The following is a 19,223-nucleotide window of genomic DNA, read 5'->3' on the forward strand; positions in this document are numbered from 1 at the left end:
CAGACATCCCTGCTTACTGTGGAAACCTATTTTTGGCAAGTCTGTCTGAACATATCTTTCCAAGAAACCTCCATGATAGTTTGCCTCCAGGTCACCATAAGTCAGAAATGACTTGAAGGCATACAACAACAACACAATGGTAGTTGATAGTATCATTATTGGTGTGTCACAGGGAGGTGATCTTAGGTTGGACTGACCCCTTTTTTCTCCTACTCATCAGCTTGAGGTACAGTTCATCATCACGGGTGCTCATCATCACCCGGAGAAGGAGTTTTGCTCTTACCTGCAGTACCTGGAATATCTCAGCCAGAATCGCCCGCCTCCCTCGGCCTATGAACTCTTTGCAAAAGGCTATGAAGACTACCTCCAGTCCCCTCTTCAGGTCAGTCACCTCTCTGTCAAGGTCTGGATTCAAGGCCAACTTCTGCTGTGAAATGATCTTGAGCCATTTGATTTTTCCCATCTGTGAAATGGGAATAATATTCAATCAGATGGGATTAATTCTGGTATTGCACTGTTCTTCTTTTCCTCTGTATTTTCCTTCTACAAATCAACTTCTTGGTGCTTTCTCTGTGTAGCCCTTGATGGACAATTTGGAGGCCCAGACGTACGAGGTGTTTGAGAAGGACCCCTTTAAGTACTCTCTGTACCAACAAGTGAGTGTGTATTTGGAAAAGTGTGGGTCAGGTTTGCTGAGATGTGTCTAGCATCTCTGAGAACGGAGCAAGAAGCAGCAATTGGGTGCATGAAGGGAGGGGTTCTTAACAGCATAGATGAAATAAGTATGAGTGGAGGGGATGCAAGGGGGCAACAGGTTGTCTGAGGAAGACGGCGTTAGAAAGATGGGGCAATATCTTGCTGGTAACCTGTCCGGTTTCACGGGGAATGCACATTCCTCAGAACTGTTTGGGACCACAAAACCTAATAAGGCACTCCTTTAGGATTTATTTACAGGGATTGTTTGGAACAACAAGCCAGCTTCTGCAAATATATCCCAATCTGTATTTTTTCCTCCTCCAGGCTATATACAAGTGCCTGTTAGACCGTGTGCCTGAGGAGGAGAAAGAAACCAACGTCCAGTGAGTACATACTAGGTTCTAATCCCAACTGTTTGCTTTGCCTGGAAATTTCAATTGGTACAACGCGCGGCAGCCAGGTTACTAACTAGTGCATCTTACAGAGAGCAGTCAACCCTCCTGTTTCAGGAGCTCCACTGGCTGCCGTTCATTTTCCGGTCCCAATTCAAGGTGCAGGTTAATACCTACAAAGCCCTGAACGGTTTGGCACCCGCCTACCTGTGTGACCGCATTTCTGTGTACGAACCCACACGATCTCTTCGATCATCTGGAGAGGCCCTGCTCATGCTCCCACCTCCTTTGCAAGCGAGATTGGTGGGGACGAGGGAGAAGGCCTTCTCGGTGGTGGCTCCCCAACTCTGGAACTCACTTCCCAAGGACATCAGACATGCCCCAACTCTGGCAGTCTTTAGGATGAGCCTGAAAACGTGGTTGTTCCAGTGTGCCTTCCCAGAATAAGGAAAACTCTCAGCAATATGCCCTCAAAATGCACTTTACCACTGATTTAGGACTGATTGCGTTCCCTCATCTCTCTTTGAAAACCCTGTACCAGTTATATCCTACCTTGTTTATGCCCAGCATTAATTTTTTTAATTTTAAACTATTACATTTGGCCTGGCCATGGGTTTTTAAATGCTTGTGTGTTACTGGTTATTGTTTATTGTTTATTTTTGTTTATGTGATTTATACTAATTGTATTGTATTGATTGTTTTTGTTATTGCTTTTGTTTATTGATATACTGCGGGCTTGGCCTCATGTAAACCACACCAAGTCCCTTGGGGAGATGGTAAAGGGGTATAAATAAAAATTGTTTATTATTATTATTATTATTATTATTATTATTATTATTATTATTTGCAAAGGATTATAAGATTTCGGAGACACTTTGGCACTTCCTTTTGCTTGCCACATTTTTGTCAGAAATATTAAAAAATTAACTAGGTAATTTTGATTACAAAAGTGTGAGTCAAGCACTGAAAGAGTTAGTAGGCCAAAGCCTGTTAGAGTCAGTGGGCCAAAACTAGTGTCATCCTGACGAGTGTGAGGCTGTGTGAGAGAAGCCTCATGTAAGAAAACTCCAGTGTGAAGGATGCTGTGTGTAAAGCTACTATGTATTTGTTTATTTGTGTTATAAAACCTTATAAATAGTGCAATCATATTATTTTACTACAAAGAAAAGCCTCCAATGAAAGAGATAACATCAATTTATGTGTTTTTGTTCTTTTTACACTTTATTTATTTATTTAGAACATTTCTATCCTGTCCTTCTCAACCTCCGAAGAGGGGCTCAGGACGACTTCCAACAGGCCACTATTGACACAATAAAACATAGCATAAAATGCAGTTTAACTACATTAAACAATTATAAATATACATTAAAAAGTTTGCCAAGTTAAAATCGTTGTCCCGAATCAATCCATTGTGGTCAAATCAAATGTTGTTTTCACCAGTAAATTTATTCATTTATTTATTTATTTACAACATTTATATGCCGCCCTTCTCACCCCGAAGGGGACTCAGAGCGGCTCACAAGTACATACAACATACTACATAATACATAACTAGCATAGTACTATTACATCATCCACAACACCAGTACTACACAATACTACATTATTGCTAAATAATTGGTTTATTCTGCAAATGCTTGATCCCATAGCCAGGGTATAAGTTTCTTCTGGAAGGTAAGGAGAGAGGGGGCGACCTCATTAGGGAGAGAGTTCCATAGCCAAGGGACCACCACAGAGAAGGCCCTGTCTCTTGTCCCCACCAATTGCGATGGTGGTGGGACTGAGAGCAGAGCCTCCCCGGATTATTTATATTTACTTATTTACATTTATATACTGCCCTTCTCACCCCAAAGGAGACTCAGAGCGGCTTACAAGGTATATGTACATACAATAGATTATATTATTAGCATAGTACAATATCAGTATTATATATTACTATATTGTACTATACCATTATATTGTAATATTATTAGTAATATTACATGTAATATAAAATATAACATTGTATTATTATTATTATTATTAGTAGTAGTAGTAGTAGTAGTATATTGTATTACATTATAATATAAATATTATATGTATATACAATATATTATATTATTAGCATACTACGGTATCAGTATTATACATTACTATATTGTACGACACCATTATATTGTAATATTATTAGTAATATTACATGTAATATAAAATATAACATTGTATTAGTAGTAGTAGTAGTAGTATATTGTATTACATTATAATATAAATATTATATGTATATACAATATATTATATTATTAGCATACTACAGTATCAGTATTATACATTACTATATTGTACTACACCATTATAATGTAATATTATTAGTAATATTACATGTAATATAAAATACATAATTATAATATTGTATTGTTATCATTAGTATCGTATTACATTATAATATTATAGCTATTATATGTATATTATATGCATATGTATATTATTATATTATATATGATCTTAAAGTTCTTGGTGGTTTGTAGAGGGAGATATATTTGGACCGGTAAACTGTGCCGAAATCATTTAGGCTTTGGATTACTGGTGTTAATAAGTTACTCTGCTGTACACTTATGAGGAGGGTCTTTTGTTAATAAGCCCACTTGCTCAACAATTTTAACCTTCATAATAGGGTAATTCATGCCTCTTTGACTAATAATGTCATCTTAATGGGAATATAATGATGGTTGCTTAACATTACTGCTCCTATTGGTTTTTAATTAATTAAACGGGCACTCTCTGAAATTCATGTTTACTTAGGAAGATGTATATATATTTCTATCTTCGGGTGCATATACATTGTAGTATGAATGCGGTTTGACACCACTTAAACTGCATTCAGTGATACAGAATATTCAGAGTTGTAGTTTGGTGAAGCAATGAAGGTAACGAGCTTGTAAAACTACAGCTCTCAGGACCCCATAGCATTCAGCTATGGCAGTTAAAGGGTTCATTCATTCTGAAGTGTAGGTGCAACTCCAGATAGTCTTGCATTGCCTTCCAATAAGAACAGGAATAGATTTACTGCTGATTCTTCTGGGAGTCCTTTGACATAATAATAATAATAATAATAATAATAATAATAATAATAATAATAGAGTTGTTGTAGGTTTTTTTGGGCTATATGGCCATGGTCTAGAGGCATTCTCTCCTGAAGTTTCGCCTGCATCTCAGACCTCACTACCTCTGAGGATGCTTGCCATAGATGCAGGCGAAACGTCAGGAGAGAATGCCTCTAGACTATGGCCGTATAGCCCGAAAAAACCTACAACAACCCAGTGGTTCCGGCCATGAAAGCCTTTGACAATACAATAATAATAATAATAATAATTATTATTATTATTATTATTATACCCCGCCACTCGGGGACTCGAGGTGGCTTACATGAGGCCAAGCCCAACAGTACAGCAAAGCAAATATACAAGATAAATACATACAGTAAAATATAATGAAAATTAAAAAATAAAATACAAAACAATATAAATGAACACACCAAACAATATAAAATCACAGTAATCACAGTGGGCAGAGCAAGTTGCAATGATTAAAAGTTTTAAACACTGGATAAGCAGGCCTTGTAGTGTATCTAGAAGAGGATCAGAGGGATGAAAGTAAGGTTTAATTGCACTAGAAAATAGAATAAAGTGCTTCTGGGGACATTTTATACAGGGCTTGGTCAAGATCAGGGATTATCACTCATTCATTGAAGGTACACTGGAATAACCAAGTTTTCAGACCCTTCCTAAAGACTGGCGGGGTGAGGGCTTGCCTAATTTCTCTGGGAGCGAGTTCCAGAGCCGAGGGGCCACCACGGAGAAGGCCCTCTCCCTCATCCCCACAAGTTGCACTTGCAATGGGGGCGGGAGCGAGAGAAGGGCCTCTCCAGAAGATCGAAGGGTTCGTGTAGGTTCGTAAAAGGAAAACTAAACATCCAGCAAAATGTGTTCTTTGATAAATGCATTCCCATTTTCTTCTTTAATGATGTCATTTGTCTGACTTTTAAACGGATGCACCTTATGTGAAAATAACGAGCGCAAATAATGAAAGCGTAAGGAACGTGTGTTGCCATTTTAAGAGGCATCTGTAGTCTTCTACCTCATTGAGAAGATGTGAATATGTCCATCTCAATTGAAATTAACTCTGTTGAATACAGTGGACTTTCCTCCAAATAAACACCAGCAAGATTGGGATGCACACGGTTGTTAAAATGAAGCCACCCTAGCCTATCAGGAATTGGTTACCGATTTGAAGTAATCGCCTTCTTTTATGACGCACATTAAGCACATCAGCGATTGCCATAAACCGCGGCCCATCTGCATATCGCGAGGCGACTCATTATCAGCACTTCATTTACTTGCAGTATGTAGATGAGCTTAGTTTATGGCGAGTGCTGATGTATTTTCTGGGGACGTGGCTATAACTCTCTCCAGCTGGGATGTGAATTTTAGAAGCGTTGTTCCCAGCAGGATGCAACGCAGCTTGAAAACAAGCTTTCAAAGTGTCCCGTTGATTTTTATCCCCTTTGGGGTCTTACGCCTTTCTCTCCGTTTTATTTCTTTCTCCTCCTGATCCTCAGGGTTGTGATGGTTCTGGGGGCAGGCCGGGGCCCCCTTGTGAACGCCTCCCTTCGAGCTGCCCGGCAGGCCAACCGGCACATCAAGATTTATGCTGTAGAGAAAAACCCCAATGCCGTTGTGACGTGAGTACTTTCCGGCTCCCGTCGTCAATCCTTCCCTCGTGCATCGCTTTCTGCAGAGGAAAGGAACTAAAAGGAATTTACTGTGGTAATGGCTTTGTGACAAAACAATTGTCACTCCATGTTGTCGAAGGCTTTAATGGCTGATATTACTGGGTGGCTGGAGTTTTCCAGGCTATATGGCCATGTTCCTGAAGCATTCTCTCCTGATGTTTCGCCCACATCAATGGCAGGCATTCTCAGATATTGTGAGTGTTGGAAACTAGGCAAGTGGGGTTTATATAATTATTTATTTCATTTATTTATTTACAGTACTTGTATACCGCTTTTCTCACCCCGAGGGGGACTCAAACGGTTTACATATAAGTAATGGCAAAATGCCATTGTTTGTACTGGCAAAATGCCAGTACAAACAATTACAATTATACACTACAATTAGACATAAATCAAGTTAAAAACAGTACATCCAGAAGCAATAAACAATAATTAAAACAATAAAACAGTCTCGTCTATTGAATCGCCATTCCGGTCATTGGTTTTCCGAAATGCTGCATACATTTACTTCTACTGCCCAAAGGCCTTGTCCCAAAACCATGATTTTAATTTTTTTCTAACAGCCAGGAGGGAGGGAGCGGATCTTACCTCATTTGGGAGTGTGTTCCATAGGCGGGGTGCTACGGCCAAGAAGGCCCTGTCTCTTGTCCCCGCCAGATGCATCTGTGCTGTTGACGAGAGTGAGAGCAGGGCCCCGGATGATCTCAGATTATGAGGTGGGAAGTAGGGGTGGATGCGTTTGGACAAGTAAGCATATTTGTGGAATGATGTCCAGGGTAGGAGAAAGAACTCTTGTCTGTTGGAGGCAAGTGTGAATGTTGCAATTAGCATTGAATGACCTTCCAGCTTCAAAGCCCGGCTGCTTCCTGCCTGGGTGAATTCTTTGTTGAATGCTGGCCCACTCTAAGAACCACCATGTCAGACTACATAGAGAAGCCATTGAAATCCACAAGCAAGTGGACAATTTCAACAGAAATTAAACAAAAATTTCAACAGAAATTAAACAAAAATTTCAACAGAAATTAAACAAAAATTTCAACAGAAATTAAACAAAAATTTCAACAGAAATTAAACAAAAAATTCATCAGAAATTAAACAAATTCAACAGAAATTAAACAATTTCAACAGAAAATAAACAAAATCTGGCTACCAGTATTGAAAAACTCCAAAATCAGGACAGTAAATAAAGAACAACACTCAAAAACCAGGAGAATTCCAGAGAAGAAACAACCAGGGCCTGCTAACAGCCCCTAACAAAAGATTTCCCCCAGACAGGAAGTAGCCAGTCTTTGAAGCTGCAAGACTATTCAGTGCTAATCAAGGTGGCCAATTGTAACATTCACAGTTGCCTCCAACAGACAAAGAGTTCTTTCTCCCACTCTGGACCTTCCACAGATACACAAACCCCACTTGCCTAGTCTCCAACAGACCTCACAAACTCTGAAGATGCCTGCCATAGATGTGGGCAAAACGTCAGGAGAGAATGCTTTTGGAACATGGCCATACAGCCCGGAAAACTCACAGCAACACAATTGCCACTTCACTCAAAACCATGTGTCTGACTCTATGAGCAAGGGGAGCTCTACCAGCTCTATGTTTTAACAGGCAGGATTATTTCAAATATATGTGCTATTGTGGTTTTTAATGTTTATTTTGTCTTGTTAATTTTATGTTCATGCTGTTCTGTTTGTATGTATTGATTATGTCACGTGGAAACTGCTCTGAGTCCCCTTGGGGAGATAGAGCAGTATGTAAATAAAGTTTTGGTTGTTGTTGTTGTTGTTGTTGTTGTTGTTGTATGTTTCTATTTACATTTAACAAAACCTCAGCCAAAATAGGTCATTTTGTTCCCACCCAACATGGCTTTCCCCCCTCCTCATTCTTTAGCTGGAAGTTTTTTTAGCAGCATCTATATGCAGAGCATGAGAATGGAAGGTTGGAGAGACACAGATTTCAATATTGGGTTGCAGAAGAGGACTTGTAGGAAGCATTTCAATAAAACCTAAATTGGGAAATAATGCTATGCTAATTGACCTTATTGTACTTTTAATGTGCCTGTCCACAATAGGCAAAGTAAACAGCAGCTGCCTCCAGAATTCCTTACAGAGAAGCCAAAGGGATCGAACAGCTAAGCCTGCCCCACTAGCTACCTCCAGTATGTAAAGATACATAGATAGATGATTCTATACTTTTAGCCATCAAAATGAAAATTGTAACAAAAGTAGAGGCTAAAAAAGTTATCCCTGCATTCATTTTAGAAGAAGCTTTTTGAATATTTTAGAAGACTGTTCTAAAATATTCAAATTTGTTATGTTATGCAAGGCTTACCTGACCTAGTTTCACGTGTGCATATTGTACGTTTTAAATAACACATTTGCTGAAACACATTGTACTTTTTTTTGGTGGTGTTGGGACTTCTCCTTTTGCAGTCCATGTTGTTCCTATTTTTAGTATTAGATCTTCTGTTAAAAAAGTAATTCACAGGATCACAGCTTATTTTTAAAGATGAATTTTTAAACTTGCATCTTATATTTAGTTTCTGACTTGTGTATTTTAATATTTAATTTGTGGAAATATGTTTTAAAATGTGTATTTCAAAGACTGTTTTAGGTGAATGTGTGTTTTACAATGTTATAACCCACCTCGAACCGTGAGGAGAGGCGGGAAAGGAATAATAATAATAATAATAATAATAATCCGACTTGTGATTTTGTGATACGAAATCCAGCATATAGATCTCATTTGCTGTGACATACTGTGCTTTTGTGTAAATAATAATAATAATAATAATAATAATTTACTTTTATTTATCGTATAAGGAGTGAACCAAGGGTACAGTTGTAATGTATTTTTAAAAGACACAAAGATGAGAAAATTGGCATTATATTACATGTCCTTTGACCAGTATCTGGCCACTTGGAGTGTCTCTGGTGTTACTATAAGAAGGTCCTCCGTTGTGCATGTGGCAGGGCTCAGGTTGCATTGCAGCAGGTGATCTGTAGTTTGCTCTTCTCCCCACTCGCATGTCGTGGATTCCACTTTGTAGCCCCATTTCTTAAAGTTAGCTCTGCATCTCGTGGTGCCTGAGCGTAGTCTGTTCAGCGCCTTCCAAGTTGCCCAGACTTCTGTGTGCCCAGGGGGGAGTCTCTCATTTGGTATCAGCCATTGGTTGAGGTTCTAGGTTTTAGCTTGCCACTTTTGGACTCTTGCTTGCTGAGGTGTTCCTGCGAGTATCTCTGTAGATCTTAGAAAACTATTTCGTGATTTAAGTCGTTGACGTGCTGGCTGATACCCAAACAAGGGATGAGATGGAGATGTCCCTGCCTTGGTCCTTTCACTATTGGCTGCTACTTCCCGGCGGATGTCAGGTGGTGCAATGCCGGCTAAGCAGTGTAATTTCTCCAGTGGTGTAGGGCGCAGACACCCTGTGATAATGCGCATGTCTCATTAAGAGCCACATCCACTGTTTTAGTGTGGTGAGATGTGTTCCACAACGTCTTCATAGACGGCTGATTCTCTCGATCCAGAAGCAACCAGAAGCGACTTGCAGCATGCAAGCAAGCAAGCAAAACAACCAACGGACTTTTTCAGGACCAACCATGACAATAATCTCAATCAACATTGAAGGCATGTCAGCTGCCAAAGAACAACTGCTCTATGAACTGTGCCAAGATAAGAAATGCGATGTGCTGTGTGTCCAAGAAACACACAGGGATGAACAACAGAAACGACCAAAAGTCCCAGGAATAGTCTTAGTAGCGGAAAGACCACGTGCGCAGTATGGAAGTGCCGTCTTTGTCAAACCAGGCCTCCAAGTCAGCAGTGCCCACAACACTGAAGAAAACAATATCAAGGTTCTAATAGTAGAGCTTAATAACATCACCATCACCTCTGTGTACAAGCCCCCAAATCAAGAGTTCTGCTTCTCCTCCCCCCGGTCAAAGGCAGATGGTATTTCTGTGAGGAAAGTAGCTGGCCTGACTTCTCTTTTCTCCTGCTTTGCAGCTGGGCAGAATGGCCACTGCTAAGTGACAGTTACAGGAGAGCCAACTCTTGAATCTTAAGGACAAAAGATCATACCTTTGTAGTAATTGTGTTGTCGCTATGGTTACTGGTTGATAACTAGGAAATATGAGCTCGCAGTTTTCATTGCTCGCTTGGAGCCGCCTTGGACAAAATGCCCCTGAGTAGGAAGCATGGTGGGAGATGTCCGAGGAAACCAAAATCCCTGATGTTTTGCTGATTGGAAAGTTGTGTTTGATGTTTTTAATTGATGGATATGCCAATTATGTAGTGAGGGCATTTATTTATCATGTCAGGGGCAACCAGACAATTGTATTATATTTCTAACAGAATAAAACAAACAGACAAAACACAAAATTTGCAAGCTTGGTAGTTGATTAAATGTCCTTTGACCAGTATCTGGCCACTTGGAGTGCCTCTGGTGTTGCCGCAATAAGGTCCTCCATTGTGCATGTAGCAGGGCTCAGGTTGCATTGCAGCAGGTGGTCAGTGGTCTGCTCTTCTCCACACTCGCATGTCGTGGATTCCACTTTGTAGCCCCATTTCTTAAGATTGGCTCTCCATCTCGTGGTGCCAGAGCGCAGTCTGTTCAGCGCCTTCCAAGTCGCCCAGTCTTCTGTGTGCCCAGGGGGGAGTCTCTCATCTGGTGTCAGCCATTGATTGAGGCTCTGGGTTTGAGCCTGCCACTTTTGGACTCTCGCTTGCTGAGGTGTTCCAGCAAGTGTCTCTGTAGATCTTAGAAAACTATTTCTTGATTTAAATTGTTGACGTGCTGGCTGATACCCAAACAAGGGATGAGCTGGAGATGTCACTGCCTTGGTCGTTTCACTTTTGGCTGCTATTTCCCGGTGGATGTCAGGTGTAATACTGGCTAAACGGTGTAATTTCTCCAGTGGTGTAGGGTGCAGACACCCCGTGATAATGCGGCATGTCTCATTAAGAGCCACATCTACTATTTTAGCAATGTTTTAGTGAGGGCATAAACCCTTGCTTAGGTTGAAGAGATCAGCCCCTGGATCTTGACTGCTTCTTTCACTTTTGTTTCTCCCCCCATAGACTGGAGAGCTGGCAGTATGAGGAGTGGGGCTCCCAGGTGACCGTGGTTTCTGGTGACATGCGGGAATGGGAGGCTCCAGAGAAGGCGGATCTCATGGTGTCGGAACTGCTGGGATCCTTTGCTGACAACGAGCTTTCCCCCGAGTGTCTGGATGGGGCAGATCACTGTCTAAAAGGTGAGGGCAGAGCTTCCGGAACAGCAGGGATCCTTTACAGTAGGGGTGTCAAACTAATTTTCATCTAGGGACCATATCAGCCTCATGGTTGCCTTCAAACCATGGACATGCTGAGATTTGATTACTGGAGAGGTTGAGGGGAACTGACTGTTCTTTCTGGGAGTTGTTGTCCACCCACAACCAGGGAAACTGTGACCTCCACAGATGATGGACTTGGACCAAACTTGGAACACAGAACTCCCATGACTAATTCAACCTACTGGAGGGATTTGAGGGGACTAACTCACCATAGTGGGAGTTGTAGTTTACCCTACAGCCAGAGAGCACACTGGATCCCACCAATGATGCATCCAGAGCAAACTTGCCCCAACATAACAAACTTTAGGTACTGATGGAGTTTCTTGGGGTTAACCTGGCATGATGGGAGTTGTAGTTTACCCACAACCTTATGCATTTTGTACAACTACAAAATTGACTTTCAGATAACCCGGGTAATGCCGGGTACCCAAGCTAGTCTGATAAATAATTTTGAGGGAGTGAACACATGAATATGAACAGTTCGTTTATCAGCCTAAAATAAATTATTCTGCAATCCCTTTCTTTCAAATTTTCCAGAAAAAAAGCTGCTTCTTCCCATTTTTCCCCATTGGGCTCTCACATACCTAGGGAAGGTGGTGTATTAAAACATAAAGCAGACTGGTTAGATGGTCCTTTGTGGATAGAAGCCCTGTTTTAAAGGATCCTCAAGTTGTATTCAGATATTTCTAACTGCCTTGTGTCTTTTCCCTTCTGTCCTTACGCAGAGGGGGGTGTCAGTATTCCCTGTGACTATACCTCCTTCTTGGGCCCAATCTCCTCCTCAAAGCTCTACAATGAAGTTCGTGCCTGTCGTGAAAAAGACCGCGATCCAGAGGTGAGGCTTTCTCTATACACGGTTTACCGCTTGACACCTTTGGAGCTCTGAAGCTGTTCTGTGTTAAAGAATAATCACATTTGTATGCTTCAGTAAAAGCAGGGTCCTTTGTGATTACTTATGAGCTCTCAAAATTACAAAAATGGAAGAAAGAACTATTCCCAACCATCAACAGTGAATAGATGCAAACAGGGTTTGTAAAAAGCCTTGAAATATTCCATTATCAGATATGTACACACAAGGACTTTGCAGGCCTTTAAGATCAAGCATTTGAATCTAAAGAAAGCCACATTTGAAAGGCTCACCATTTATTGCAGCATATGTTTGTACCAAGAAAATTCTAGCCCACCCAATGTGTCCTGTTAATCATCTGTTAAATCTTTTAGGTGCTGCAAAATTGGTTTGATTTCAGTTTTTAAAATGTCTCAACTCTATGTAAATTCCTTCGGAAATAACGGATTCTTGTCACAAGTACACTCAGCCAGATTTTCTGTCTACTGATTTCAGTTTAAAACCATTTATGACTCACAAGGCAGCATATTAATATGCTCAAAGGAGAAGATTGTATCATTGTGTTTGCTCTTAAAGTGTAATTAATTTTGAAACGGTTTATACTTCAGTCCCCAAATTTTTAGCACTGCGGTAACTTAAAATTTCAGCCGAGTATTTAGAAATACAGATTTTGAGGGAGTGAACATATGAATATGAACAGTTTGTTTATCAGCCTAAAATAAAATATTCTGCAATCCCTTTCTTTCAAATGTTCCAGAAAAAAGCTGTTTCTTCCCACCCACACCCCCCCCACACCCCCAAAATTGGGCTCTCACATATCTAGGGAAGAAGGGACTGTGGCGCAGCTGTCTGAATGTCAGCTGCATTAAGATCACTTCTGACCACAAGGTCATGAGTTCGAAGCCAGCCCAGGTCAGGGTGAGTTTCCAACCAATTGTGTAGCTTGTTGTCGACCTTTGCAACCCGAAAGACGGTTGCATCTGCCAAGTAGGAAAATTAGGTACCACCTATGTGTGGGGAGGCTAATTTAACAAAATTTACGGGGCCATAAAAAAGACTCCAGCAAAGCACTCCAGCAAAAGCATGCGGGGAATGCAGAAGTAGTTCATCAGCATCACAGATGGACGATGAAAGCAACAGCTCCCCTGGCGGCCAGAAAAAGTTAAATAGCCTCTGACTGTTTGTCTATATCTGTTGTTTGTCTTTGGCATTGAATGTTTGCCATATATGTGTACATTGTAATCCGCCCTGAGTTCCCTGCGGGGTGAGAAGGGCGGAATATAAATACTGTAAATAAATAAACAAACAAACAAGGCATCCACAGACTAGAAGCAGGCAGAATTACCAAGTAAACACAAGATATACACAATACATGAATTCTAGATGTGAATAGTTTTCAGTTATAAAGTTATTGTCCTCCCAACCCTGCTATATGCCTGCAAAACGTGGACTGTCTACAGACGTCACATGCAACTCCTGGAATGATTCCATCAGCACTGCCTCCGGAATATGCTGCAAATCTCTTGGGAAGACAGGCGGACAAACGTCAGCGTGCTGGAAGAAGCAAAGACCACCAGCATTGAAGCGATGGTCCTCTGCCATCAACTCTGCTGGACCAGTCACGTTGTCCAGATGCCCAACCACCGTCTCCCAAAGCAGTTGCTCTACACTGAACTCAAGAACGGAAAACGGAATGTTGGTGGACAGGAAAAGAGATTTAAAGGTGGGCTCAAAGCCAACCTCAAACACTCTGGCATAGACACTGAGAACTGGGAAGCCCTGGCCCTTGAGCGCTCCAACTGGAGGTCAGCTGTGACCAGCAGTGCTGCAGAATTTGAAGAGGCGCGAATGGAGGGTGCAAGAGAAAAATGTGCCAAGAGGAAGGCGCATCAAGCCACCCCCAACCGAGGCCGCCTTCCACCTGGAAACCAATGCCCTCACTGCGGAAGAAGATGCAGATCAAGAATAGGGCTCCACAGTCACCTACGGACCCAGCGCCAGGACACCGAACTTGGAGGACCATCATCCTCGGACTACGAGGGATCGCCTAAGTGAAGTTTTCAGTATTCAGTGTTGCAAGAAAATCTCATGGAGGTGGAACAGAATTATTACTTTGAAAGGTACCTCACCAGAACTACATCCTGGTACCTTAGAAAACTACAAATCCTAGTTTTCCATAGGATGGAGCCATGGCAGTAGAGATGGTATCAAAGTGTTATCACTGTATAGGGTAATACAGTTAAATACTCTGGAAGCTTCCAGATCAGAAAGTAGACTCTGGGGGCATCGATGGCCACAAAAAGGCTTTGAGGTTTGTACTTCGTTACCCTCGTGTTTTTATCATTTCTCAATATAATTCTGGCTTTCCTAGACAGATGCCCCTCTGGAGGCATTGGAATGAAGTAGTAGTTACAGATCAATATATCTGTACTGAACTCTCCTTGTGGAGATATTTATTTATTATTTATTTACAGTATTTATACCCCACCCTTCTCACCCCCAAAGGGACTCAGAGCAGCCTTACAAAAGCAACAATTCGATGCCATATACACAACAGACAGAAAATAAACATGTACATTAAAACGTGAATTTAAAATCATATAAAGACTAATATACATTATTAAAACCACACTATCCGAGATAGGATGGATTACAAATAAAGTATTAATATGATTATGATTATTATTATGCCACCATATTGGCAGAGATTACTGTGAATCATGCAAACCAGGAAAGTATGCCTTTATGTTGGTGTTAGCACTTATTTTTATAGCACCGTGAGTGCATGCGATCTTTTAAAATAAGTAAACATAAACCCAGCAAAGGTGTGCAGACTAATTAGATATGTATAGATTTTGCAGAATTGATTCTTTTTCTTTTGAACAGAGGAGGGTGCAAAGATCTATGCATGCCAATTTCTGGAAATCCTCTTTGACTTCACCTATCCTTCTTTCTTTCTGCTTTCAGTTCTGAGGTGTCACCTGGCATCACTCAGACTCTTTCAAGACTATTTCGGTCTTAAATGCGCAGCTCTATGAAACTTGTTTATCAAAAAGCAAAAGCAACAGTGATTAGAATGGCCCGTTCTTCATACAAATTCTTCCCAGCTTTGAGAGTACTTGCAGATCAATAACTTGCACAAAACACCTTGACATTGATGCATTTGTGAAGGAGTCAGATTGAAAACCTAGAGTGTTGGGTGAAACAGACCATAACAACAGGGGAGATCAATGAATTGAAGCAAGCTATTCTAAATTTGACTGTAATCTTCGAATCAGTGGTTGAAATAAAGCTATAACTTTAATTTAATTTATCTTATAAGTAGGTATTGTTGTGCTGTATTTTCCCACTCCAATGGAAGCTTGAAGGTAGAAAATAATGATAAATCCCCTATAAGAGATTTTCCCCTAAAGATGAGTTTTAGAAATATGTCTTTCTCATATATATATTTAAATTCCTGTCTGTTCTTCTCTACAGGCTCAGTTTGAAATGCCATATGTTGTTCGGCTTCACAACTTCCACCAGTTAGCACCCCCAAAGGCCTGCTTCACCTTTAGGCATCCCAGCCCAGGTAAGAAAAATGCTGCAGTGGAGCCAACTGCATGTTCATTGCTATGGTTAGGACTCGGTTTGATTATACCTGTGGATGTGGGTGGGGCAGAGACTTCTAGATGCTTTAAAAAAACCACCTCCTTTGCTACATAATATGTGTTCACACACAATGGATAGTCAGACTAAATCCTTTAGTCCTACAAAATACAGGGTGTGTTTTTCATAGATGCCATCCTTATAGGACTATAACTTTGCCTGATCCCACCCTCTCATCATATCTTTTCCATTATGTAGGTCCTGTTAAAGACAACAACCGCTACCAGACGCTAGAATTCCAGGTAGATGTGAACACAGTGCTTCATGGTTTTGCTGGCTACTTTGAGACCACATTATATGGCGACGTCATTCTCAGTAAGTTTAATAAGAAAGAAAAAGCTTTCAGGTTGAGGAATAAGAGGACATGACATAGTCCAGATGATTCAAAACATGTGCTTTTCATGTTTTCATCACCTAGGTATTCGGCCTGAAACCCACTCACCAGGCATGTTTTCGTGGTTCCCTATTTTTTTCCCAATCAAGGTAAGGGCTTCTTAAATCCTTCTTCTTGTTTACTCAGTCCTGCATTAACAGTTACATCCTGGTTGTAACTTTTTTTTTACCCAGCAAATCTCATATTGTGGTAAAATTATAGCTTGCCTCTGTATTATCTTCTGAGATAATGGCAGCTATGTATGTTTCTCTCATCTCAATAATAATAATAATGGAAAAGCTTACACGATATGAGGATTTAAAGATCAAGCTGCAAAGACTCTGGCACAAGCCAGTCAAGGTGGTCCTAGTCCTGACCAGCACACTGGGTGGTGTCTAAAGACCTTGGCCTACACTTAAAAACAATTTGTGCTGACAAAATTACCATCTGTCAGCTGCAAAAGGCCACCCTACTCGGATCTGTACACATTATTCGCCAATACATCACACAGTCCTAGACATTTGGGAAGTGTCTGATGTGTGGTCAAATACAAAAGCCAGCATGGTGATCTTGTTTGCTGTGTATTAATTTGAACGAGAGGACATAGTTTTTAATTTTTTTTATTATTCATTGTTTTTATGTCTCTAAATGTACTGTACAGTTTCTTTATTGCTTTTTATCAATGTATGTATTTTATATATGGCATCGAATTGTGCCGACGTTGTATGCCGACCTGAGTCGCCTTCAGGCTGATATGGGCGGGATAGAAAAAGTGTAAATAAATAAATACTAATCTTGTTATGTGTCAAATAATAACAATAGTAAATGTTATTTTTTTTATCCACCTCTAAAACATAACCATAAACATTAATAAAAATACACATATTTATATGCACAAAACAATATAAAATTTGAGTCATGCCATGTATTTCCCTTCCATTATTTCTGCCATGCTTTATGCATAGCTGTGTTTTGTTTTCACCATTTGGTATCTCTTTGTTTCTTCCTCCTTTTGCTATGTGCTAGTTAGTTGGAATATTTGGAGGAAGGATTCTTACAAATTAGTTTTACTTGAGTGATAAAAGCAAGGCATGCTGGAGTAGGGAAAGCAGAATAAAAAAAATTATAGAACTATAATTGTGTTTTTTCTTAAACTTAAATTGTCATGAACAAAGAAGAGTCTACTTAGGACTCTCAGGTGTAGAGTTTGTATTAAGTACCAGGGTTTCTGCAGATTGGAAAGCTGTGTTGGATGTTGTATTCTTGCCCAGTACATAGTATCTCTGCTCATGACACTCTTTTGCCCACAGCACCCCATGAACATCCAGGCAGGTGAGCGCATCCAGGTGGCCTTCTGGCGTTGCAGCACTTCCAAGAAGGTTTGGTACGAGTGGGCCGTCATCTCCCCTATGTGCTCTGTCATCCACAATCCCACAGGACGTTCCTACACCATTGGACTGTGAACAGAAGTCCTATTCGTTCCCTTTGAACAGTATTTCCCCTTGCCTCTAACACTGAGATGCAAAAGAGGCATTTTGGAATAGCATGAAAGACTCAATACAGAGGCAAAAGATCTCCCAGCGTCTGTTGGGTATAGGTCAGAGGAAGGTCCTTTGCTTGGATTCTTCCTCCTATGTTCTTCTGATTTGTGGCATTTCAATAAAGTGACTGAAATGTGTATTTGGACCTGCTGTCAATGGAGAAGTAAGGTTTTGGTTACAGATGTGCATGAAAAGGGATACAGTTTTTCTTGAGTCCACTGACACATAATGTTCATTTAAGTCATGTTAAAAAAAAAATAGAAATATTGGGAGACTTACATTTTAGTGGCCCTTTAAGCCTTTGGTAACCCAAAACTGTCCCGGTCTCAATCCAAAAAAGAGACAGGTTAGGGAGGAAGAAACAAGAACGTTATGTATTATTTGCACAAAGAGGAACAAAGCTTTGTGAATTCTTACTGAATCTTTTTATTAGTATTTTTAAGCACTTGCGTGAGGTTGCTAATTGGCTATTGTTTCCTATCTTCTAATTGGCTATTGTCCTACTTTCTATATGCGTAAACTGTGCATCTTTCGTGCCAGGTGTTTACCTACATGCCCTTGTTTTTGGTAACTTTTTTTTTCTTTAAACAAAGGGCTTGTGTTTAACCAGACAGGAGTGTTTCTCAGCTAACAATATTTGCTCACCCCGTGTGTCTAATTTATCACTCTCATATTTATTTATAGAAAGATCTCTTGTTGTCTAACCTATTATTAGCAGTGCAATTTAGCCATGAGAGGTAAATAGAAGTTCCACGTAGGATGCCTCTTGACTATTGCGGCCAACAAGAGGGGCTTAGGGATCTGGGGATGTTCGGTTTGGAAAAGAGATGGCTAAGAAGGGACATAGCTATGTTTAAATACATGACTGGAGGGGCAAGCTTCTTTTCTGCTGCCCTGGAGACAAGGGCATAATGGAGGAAAGGATTCAGATTACAGGAAGAGATTCCACCTAAACATGAGGAAGAGCTTCATTTCAATAACAGCTGTTCAGCAGTGGAATATGCTGCCTTGGGATTATAATAATAATAATAATACTTTATTTATATACCACTCTATCTCCCCGGCAGTTTCCAAACAACAACATCAAAACATACAGAGTCACAACACTAACAAAAAATAACAGTAACAGCAACGTAAGCATGGAATTACCCAACAACACATAAATATTAAAAGGAAAAATCCTGCCTGCTCTTCATTGTGGAGGAGTCTCCTTCTCGGGGGGGTTTTAAGCAGAGGCTGGGTGGCCATTTGTCAGGAGGGCTCTGTATGTTCCTGCAATGACAGGATGGCCCTCTGGGTCTCGTCCAGTTTTATGATCAGGAGGCTTGAGGCCAGGTTGCTGTGCATTTTCCTGGTTGCATGGCCATGTTCCAGAAGCATTATCTCTTCATGTTTCACCCACATCTATGGCAGACAGTTGAAGGGTCTGTTGGAAACTAGGTAAGTGAGGTTTATATATCTGGAATGTCCAGGGTGGAAGAAAGAACTCTTATATGTTTGAGACAAGTGTGAACATTGCAAATGGCCACCTTGATTAGCATTTAATGGCCTTGCAGCTTCAAAGCCAGCCTGGTTGCTGCCTGAGGGAATCCTTTGTTGGAAGGTGTTAGCTGGCCCTGATTGAT

General features: G+C 40.6%; 1 protein-coding gene across 1 annotated transcript in view; it reads left to right on the forward strand.

The window, feature by feature from the left end:
• Positions 1-17,735, forward strand: part of PRMT5 (protein arginine methyltransferase 5) — a 35,229-nt gene extending 17,494 nt beyond the window's left edge. Inside the window, exons 8-17 of the mRNA XM_060780038.2 lie at positions 221-382; positions 579-656; positions 1,021-1,079; positions 5,683-5,805; positions 10,936-11,111; positions 11,915-12,024; positions 15,514-15,607; positions 15,883-15,999; positions 16,103-16,167; positions 17,368-17,735. Of these exons, the coding sequence (XP_060636021.2) occupies positions 221-382; positions 579-656; positions 1,021-1,079; positions 5,683-5,805; positions 10,936-11,111; positions 11,915-12,024; positions 15,514-15,607; positions 15,883-15,999; positions 16,103-16,167; positions 17,368-17,520 (1,137 nt within the window). The 3' untranslated portion in view covers positions 17,521-17,735. The remainder of the gene's footprint in view (positions 1-220; positions 383-578; positions 657-1,020; positions 1,080-5,682; positions 5,806-10,935; positions 11,112-11,914; positions 12,025-15,513; positions 15,608-15,882; positions 16,000-16,102; positions 16,168-17,367) is intronic.
• Positions 17,736-19,223: the final 1,488 nt, after the last annotated feature.

This window comes from Anolis sagrei, chromosome 6, assembly GCF_037176765.1.
Source record: "Anolis sagrei isolate rAnoSag1 chromosome 6, rAnoSag1.mat, whole genome shotgun sequence".
In the NCBI taxonomy this organism is placed as follows: Eukaryota; Metazoa; Chordata; class Lepidosauria; order Squamata; family Dactyloidae; genus Anolis; species Anolis sagrei.